At 34.5% G+C, this 8,976-nt stretch overlaps 1 protein-coding gene across 1 annotated transcript; it reads left to right on the top strand.

Annotated features, from left to right (window-relative positions):
- Nucleotides 1–4,848: 4,848 nt before the first annotated feature.
- Nucleotides 4,849–7,477, top strand: LOC115997042. The gene is made up of 4 exons (XM_031236491.1): nt 4,849–5,204; nt 6,247–6,398; nt 6,640–6,723; nt 6,962–7,477. Exons 1-3 carry the CDS (start codon nt 4,878–4,880, stop codon nt 6,656–6,658), a joined length of 498 nt encoding a protein of 165 aa, XP_031092351.1. The 5' UTR covers nt 4,849–4,877; the 3' UTR covers nt 6,659–6,723; nt 6,962–7,477.
- Nucleotides 7,478–8,976: the final 1,499 nt, after the last annotated feature.

The following is an 8,976-nucleotide window of genomic DNA, read 5'->3' as shown; positions in this document are numbered from 1 at the left end:
TTATGTTATTGTACGTAATTAAATTCCTCTCATGATAATATTCAAAAAAAAATCCAACAATCAAATTACTATATGATGTATATTATTGTATTAAAATAAAATATTACTATATTATGTTAATGTACGTAATTAAATTTCTCTCTTGATAATATACCATGCAATTCAATTATGGTTCAAAAAAATTTTAATCTTGCGTATTTTTTTTATTTTATATTCGTAAACAATCAAATTACTATCTATATGATGTATATTATAGTATTCAAAAAAATTATTATATTATGTTAATGTACGTAATTAAATTCGTCTCATGATAATATTCACAAAAAAAATTCCAACAATCAAATTACTATATGATGTATATTATAGTATTCAAAAAAAATATTACTATATTATGTTTAATTAAATTCCTCTCATGATAATATTCAAAAAAATAAAAATTCCAACAATCAAATTACTATATGATGTATATTATAGTATTAAAAAAATATTACTATATATGTTAATGTACATAATTAAATTCCTCTCATGATAATATTCAAAAAAAAATTCCAACAATCAAATTACTATACGATGTATATTATAGTATTTCAAAAAAATATTACTATATTATGTTAATGTACGTAATTAAATTCCTCTCATGATAATATTCAAAAAAATTCCAACAATCAAATTACTATATGATTTATATTATAGTATTCCAAAAAAAAAAATTACTATATTATGTTAATGTACGTAATGACAAAGCAGAACTTAAAGAAGAGCACAAAAAGTTGGTATCAAATTTAATACCTGAGCAACATGATGTCTACAACACAATAATGAATTATGTAAATTCAAATCAAGGAGGAGTTTTTTTGTCTATGGTTATGGAGGAACTAGAAAGACATTTGTTTGGAGAACTCTTTCGGCAGCATTGAGATCAGAGGGAGAAATAGTTCTTAATGTTGCTTCAAGTGGAATAGCTTCTCTATTATTACTCGGCAGAAGGACTGCGCATTCAAGGTTTGCAATTCCCCTAAACCCAAATGAGGATTCAACATGTAATATCAAACAAGGTAGCCATATTGCAGAACTCATTATTAAGTGCAAACTTATAATTAATTTGGGATGAAGCACCAATGATGCATAAGCATTGCTTTGAAGCACTTGATAGAAGTATGCGTAATGTATTGCGTTTTTGCAATCCAAAAAGTTTAGAGATGCCTTTCGGAGGAAAAACTATTGTATTTGGCGGAGACTTTCAATAAATTTTGCCAGTTATCCTAAAAGGAAGTAGACAGGATATTGTTAATGCAACAATAAATGCATCTTACTTTTGGTTGTACTGTAAAGTGTTACGTCTGACAAAAAAATATGCGACTTCAAAGCTCATCCTCAAATAGTGATTATGAAAAGCTAAAGCAATTCTCAGAATAATGGATTGCGAACATAGGAGATGGAGAAATTCAGGGGCAAACAATTGGATGTGAAAACATTAATATTCCAAAAGAAAATTTGTTGAAATGTTCTGGAGATCCCATTGCAACTATTGTGGAAAGTTCATATCCATCATACTCCAATATTTTTTATGATTCAACATACTTGGAAAAGAGGGCAATATTGGCTCCAACCTTGATGTGGTTGACTCTATCAATGAATATATGACTTCTTTAAACACATATGAAGGAAATACATATTTCAGCTTTGACAGTGCTTGTAAATCAGATTCAAATGTTGATTTATTAGCTGATGTGCACATGCCTGAATTTTTGAATGGGATCAACTGTTCTGGTGTGCCTAATCATGAACTCAGGCTGAAAGTAGGTAGTCTGGTTATGCTGTTGAGAAATATTGACCACTCAGTTGATTTGTGTAATGAGACAAGGATGGTTATTACTAAACTTGGAAATCATGTTTAAGAAGCAAAGGTATTATCTGGAAGTAGTGCAGGTCATAAAATCTTGATTCCAAGAATGTCATTAACTCCTTCAGATTTGAGACTGCCTTTTAAATTTCAAAGAAGACAATTCCTTCTAATCGTCTCTTATGCAATGACGATTAACAAGAGTCAAGGTCAATCACTTTCTCACGTAGGCATCTTTTTTAAAAGACCATTATTTAGTCATAGACAATTATATGTTGCTGTTTCAAGAGTCACCAACTCAAATGGATTGAAGATTTTGATTTGTAATAAGGAGAACACCCAAAGTAATTCCACAACAAATATTGTATACAAAGAAGTTTTCCAAAATTTGTAAAATGTTATTATAGTATTTCATCATAGTTTCATTCATACAATTCTACAATGATTTTCCATTTTGTAAATGTCTCCCTTAATTCATCATATTATAATTGTTGTCGTGCATCGCACGGGTAAAACACTAGTGTGTGTGTGTATATATATATATACATATATATAAAGGATCATGTGAAACAATTGCCTTAAGTGAGAAATATGATGTAATTATATCGGTAGATTGAGTCCAAATTGGAGTTTTTTTAAAAACAAAACGCGATGGCATTATTGTAATTTTGTGTAAGATTTTTTTTTTTTGCCTTCTAGTGCACATTGTTATGCCATACAGTGCACATTGTTCTTTCTTCAATGCACATTGTTATGCCATACAGTGCAAATTGTTCCTTATTCCAGTGCACATTGTTATGTCATACATTGCACATTATTCCTTTTTCTAGTGCACATTTTTATGCCATAAAGAGCATATTGTTATGCCTTCCAGAGCACAATGTTGTACCTTCGTAGTGAATATTGTTTGCCTTAAAGTACACATTGCTCTTTCTTCCAGATCACATTGTTGTGCCTTACAGAGTATTTTTTTTTTATTGTAGATGACAAACTTTTTTTAATTAAAGATTAATTAATATTGATAACTAATTACTAATTTGAGTTGAATATTGTTTGTTTGTTTATTATTTATGGTCGTTTATGATATGTGTTGAAGATCCAATATTAAATTTAATTTTTTCAATAATTGTTTCACATCGTTGTGCCTCCAGTGCGCATTTTTTGCCTTCTAGTACTGCACATTGTCCCTTCTTCCAGAGCACATTGTTGTGCCCTACAGTGCACATTCTTGAAGTTCGTAGGTGGTGATTTTTATTTTATTTTATTTTTATCTAGGGCTGATATTCTTTCTCATTTCTCACCTACGAACCCTCGCCCAGGAAAGAAATGAGAATGCTTCGCAGCCATCCACATGTCCAGATCAATGAATCAAATGTAATTGTAAAAATACAATGCGCTGGCATTTTCGTAAATAACTCGAACTTTGGTGCAAGTAATTGTGTTATAAGTGCAATCCTGGTCGAACAGCTCGCCCAAGCTGGCTAGCCAATCGTCCTAAACAAACAAAACCTCCACGTGTTTCGGGGGTTGTGACCGGATTACCGTGGCCTCGTCGCATCGCTGACCACCAAGACTGAACCTTTAACCATTCTAGAGGTTGCTGATCTTCTTTCGACGCACTAGTATCTATTCCCGGAAGAGGTCTCACTGCCGCTTCATCAATCACCGTCGGTGCTTCTCGCTTAATAAACGTCGCTCGCTCCTCGGCAAAACTAGGATAATCACTGTAGCAGAGGGCGAAACCATAAAGGGAAATGAGGACATGGACAACTTTGTGATATGCAAGGCCACACCGTCCTCACCTACTACTAGCGTTTCATAACGTTTCTGGATAACGATTGCCTCCTACATAGTCGGCGACTCGCAGCTCTGCCCCCCCACATGCGAACATGGAGGAATTTCAACTTGCTTCTGATGCATTGATCTTCACATCTATCTTGATCTTTAATTTGCTTCTGATAAGCTGATCTTCTTTTGCAACTTGATTTGAGTCTTCAGGCTTTATTGACTTTACAGACTTCCAATTTTGGCATGTAGTTTTGTCAAAACTTTCATAGATATATCATAAATGCATATGGTATTTTTCAAATTTACCTCTGACATTTTCGGGGTAGACATTTCACTTGTATCCTGGGGATTTTGATGTTTTGATCTTTGTATCTTCTTGATCAAAATTTGGTAAGTTGATAAAACAACTTAGTCTGGTAATTCTAGCTTGCTTGAGCATTAAACAATTTCCTTCGAAAATAATCTTCATGATCTCATTCGAATTGTTGCTCCCTCAATTTTTAGAATCATTCTCCTTCTATTTTTAGCATTTTGCTCATTCGCATTAAGCTCCTTTTATTTTTGTAGTCCTTTTATTTTTGTAGTCATGCTCATTCTCTTTAATGGACTTGTGCTCCTTAATAGACATTGTGTTTTTCTCTCCTTAATAGACATTGTGCTTTTCTCTTTAACGGACTTGTGCTCTGTAATAGACATTGTACTTTTTCTCCAACACTTAGTCATATTTTGAGCTCGAGCTTTGACTACATCCTTGACTGTGCTTCAATATCATCCTTGTATTCCTTGACTAGAACCATTAACCGTGCTCCTTAATACTTTGTGCTTCTTCACATTTCGCCTTGACCACCATTGACTGTGCTCCTTAATACATTGTGCTTCTTCACATTTCGCTTGACCACCATTGGTCGTGCTCCTTAATATACTTTGTGTTTCCTCAAACTTCGCCTTGACTTTGTTAGAACCATTGACTGCGCTCTTTAATACTTTGTCACTAGTACAGAATTGATCAAAAATATAAGACAATTTGCGTCTAGAGTTGAAATTCCGGACGCGTAAAGTGATGCGTGGCATTTTTGTAATTAAAATTTTAATATTTAATTATTTTTAAAAAAAAAATGGACCAGTTGCGTCCGAAGTACCCATTTCGGACGCAACTGGTCTGTAGCGTTAAAACAACTGCGTTCGAAGTTTGCACTTCGGACGCAGCTGCTTATTTAATTTTTTTTTTATTTATTTTTTAGTTAAAATGTTTATCAGTACTTTGGACTCATCAGATTCATCACTCCCTTCGCCCTTTCCTAAATCCCTTCGGACTCCAGCCACACTCCGCCGCTGTTCTCAATCGCGTCGCCCTCGCCGCCAGTCTCCTCTCCTCGCCGCACGTCGATGCTGCGCTGCTCTCCTTCTCCGTCCAACGCCGCTGTCGCCGCCGACTCGTCTCCATCGTCGCCGGCTCGTCTCCATCGCCATCGCCCTAGACTGCCTCTGGCGTTCTTCGTACAGCAGAGGTCGTCGCCGGCTCGTCTCAGGTCTCAAAGGTCGCAAGTCGTTCTTCCTCAAGTCTTCCTCAAAGGTAAAAATCACTCGTTCATAATCTTGGCCTTTGTGTTGCGCTCTTTTGCGAATACTGTAATTTTTAATTTTATTTTTGAGTTTGTTTAGGGTTTAGGGTTAGAAACTGCCAGATTGTGATTTCCTTGGGTTAGAAACTTCAGTTTATCATTTGTGTAGGGGTCTTCACACTATTCTTGAAAATTATTTGGTCCTAAGATTATCTTATGTGTAAATTTAGTGGCTAGAAAAGTTCCCCGTGATTTTTACCGTGAAATTTAGGCCTGGGCGAGGCTCTGCAAGTGCCTGGGACAAGATTTCCTTCGTAGTCATGCCTCCTTTGCTTCAGTCTGCTCAGCTTAAACCTGATGTGACTATAACCTCAGCTGATTCAGACAATGAAATTGATGAATCTGATGATGACCGGCCTGTTTCTAGTCTTGATCATTGTTCTGTTAATTAAGTATTTCTTCTATCCTTAGAACTTGAGTTTATATGTATTGGGGCAATGTGTGAAATTGATCTTTGTGTTGTACCCATGAGGTTTGGTCTGAATATATCAAAAGTCAAGCTAAACTTTAATGACCTTCAATGCTGATTCTTGTTGTGTATTTATGGCATTATATCTTTCTTTAAATGTCAAACCATTTTCATTTCCAGTAGAAGCTGTCTCATATGTTGTCTGGAATAGTACATTGTTTGGTTCTTTTGAAGTTATTGAACTCTTATCTTATATACATCCATTTAAACTTGTGTTTTACGAACCTGCTAAGAGATGTATGCCAGTGCCTTCTTTTGCTTCTTAGAATAGTATATTTTGCTTTTAAAAAAATGCTACATATGCTAGCACTCTAGTCTTTAGTTTCTGATATTTAAGAATAGTTGTGATTTCTTCTTCCCCAACCATTGTTCTTGTGAGAAAAAGGGAAGAAGACCCTTCATTTAAGCTCTTGATGCTAGGTCTGGCATTCTTCTGCATTTATTGGTTTTGATGACTTCATTTCAGTAATCCTCTTTTGGTTGTTTATTTCCAAATCTATGGACCTCTCATGGATGAAGCTCAGGTCCAAAGCATTGTGGATGAAATTAAGCAGGTTATAACTGCCAGTTCAAGTAGAAAAAGAGAGTGGGCAGAGAGAGAGAGAAAGATGAAGATTTTGATGAAGAGGAGAGTGAATTGCTTAAAGAGGAAAATGAGCAAGAAGTTTTTGACCAAGTACGTTTATGTTTTTGTGCTTTATTTCAGTCATGAAATGAATAGTGATGCTGGTTTAAACTAATTATCTATAAACTAATTATCTAATGATGTAGATGCCCGCAGTAATTTAAATCAAGTGTTCACTACTGTCACATTTTACCGCCTTCAATATTATATTTGAGCCCTCCAATTTAAATAAAAAGGAATTATAGCAGAAGGCTTCTTTTCTTTTGTTTGATTAAAGAATATATTGCTGCAGGTTATTTTATTGCTTTTAGCCCTTGTTGCTGTTCCCTGGATGCTCTTCCCAAAACCGTTTATTTTGATGAGACTCCACACTGAGGTATTGCATCTAATAACTTCTGCTTTCTCATCCTTCACAAGTATGAAATCCTAATATAATGTCTTCATTAAGTAAATATGCTTTGCTTCCCTCTTGGATTACTGCTACCTCCTTTTCTTACCTGAGACCCTAAACCCTAAACCCTATAAATATAATGAACCTCCCTACTGGATGGGTGAGTTTTGGTGCTTCCTTTTGATGGGCTTTTGTGTGTGTGTATTTGCTTTTAATAATGTAGGTGCTAAAAGGAGCTCAAGATCAATGATATACATCATATATACTGGCAAAGAACAAAGTTTGGAGGGTACTCTTATTTTATTTTATTTTTATTTTCATTTAGCTTGTTCAATTATAATTCTCATCCAACTGATGGCAAGAAACACCAACAGAATTACCAGCCTGTGTTGGCCTTGAGGTTAGCATTTTTTGCTCCTTTTCTATCTCATTCCCGGCTACATGTGACATTTAATGATGTGATGTGCTCATGTACATCATTTCTTCAAAAGCATTGCTTCTTTAGCTTTACATGATATCAGTTATGATCATTGCTGGTATAAAAGAACTGCTCCAGCAAATCCTGCTCCTGTCCATGCTCATAATCGGGAAGGTATATCTTATGTCACCCAATATATTATGGGTCGAGTGGTTACCCACTGGACTTGGCTTGTTTTAGCAACCTAAACTCACAAGAAAAAGGGTACCTTTAATCTATCGACTGTTCTAATTTTATAGCTTTATGATGGAAAATATGCAGTAGTTGCTCTGATTTATAGAGTATATGCAGTAATCTCTAGCATAGTAGTATACAAGATTGGTTATACTAATGCTTATAATCTGATTTATAGAGTATTCAAATTACATGGAAGATTGCTATATCATTATAGAGTATTGCCGCTGCTCGCCCTCGCTGCCGGTCTGCTCATCGTCGGTTCAGTTCAGGTACATATATATGGTATTAAATTTATTTATTTTATTTATTTGTTTTATATTTGAGAAATATTTGTTATTGTTTATTTTAATTTTGATTGTAGACCTCATCACCTTCTTGCGGCAGTGGGAAACTGAACATTTGGTTCATAATTTGGTTCCTTATGCTGAGAATTCAGTTCTTACATTTCTACTCTTTATTGTCAATCTATCCATACTTTGTCATTCAATTTATGAATGCAAGCTAATAAAATATTAGCATGTTCCATGATTTGATCTAAACACTGCAGCAACTTTCTTATTTTATTTTCTTTTGCTGAAAGATAGTGCAAGCTAATAATGATAAAGCTGAAATCTTTTTTGCCACAAGAGCTTGAAACTCTTTCATTCTAAGTTCTGACTTGTTGAAAAGAAACCTCAATTTAAATAATTACTCTGGGGTAATTGCATCTCTGCAGTTGCAGTTTAAATAGTTCTTTGTGTTCTTGAGCTAAATGCCTAAATATGTCTTGATTAAATATGAATTTTGAGGTATTTTCATGCAGGATTCATCCATCTGCCTGATGTGCTAAAGAATGTTTGCTTATTATCTTGACTTTACCCTTTTCTGTTTACAAAATGCAGAAAAAGCAAATGGTGAGTTGGAGGATTTTATAGAATGTTTTGTGATTTGATCTAAACACTGCAGCAACTTTCTTATTTTATTTTCTTTTGCTGAAAAATAATGTTTAATGCTGAAAAGATGCTGAAAATATTAACATGTTCCAGATAGAGGTATATTTGTTTTAATGTAACCAATTACTTCATGCTGAAAATCTTTGTACTGCTAGTCTAACTTTTATACATTAATGTAACCAATTACTTGTGCACCACTTGGCCACACCAGCAATTTAGTGATAATTAGTCAACTCCTAATTGTGGCTTACTTGATTACTTTGAACAACATAATATTTTTATCTGGAGGCTAATGCCATTGCTGTGGTTAGGTCATTCTTCTGAGTTGCAAGCTGGAGCAACTCCAATTTTCTGTCAAATTGGAATCACTTGAAATAGATACTGAAGCAAACAAGCCAGAAGTTGCTGGTGAAGTTACAGTGACTGAAAAATCAGTTTTGGATGAGATTTTGGCTGCTGCATCGGGAGGTTCAGCTTTAAGATTGGATGGAGAAAGAAATGGTATGTCTTTATTTGCAATGATTTTATTATTATTGGACTTAAGTTTTTATGAACAAACCTCAAATGGAGGCTACATCCTTACTTGAGTTGTGTAGAAGAATGGTTGTTTGATGTTTGCCATTTGTTTATATACCTCCTTGTTTATTTGGG

The sequence above is a fragment of the Ipomoea triloba genome, chromosome 11 (assembly GCF_003576645.1).
Source record: "Ipomoea triloba cultivar NCNSP0323 chromosome 11, ASM357664v1".
NCBI lineage: Eukaryota > Viridiplantae > Streptophyta > Magnoliopsida > Solanales > Convolvulaceae > Ipomoea > Ipomoea triloba.
Note: the sequence above shows the minus strand (reverse complement) of the source record. Positions and strands in the feature narration are given on the sequence as shown.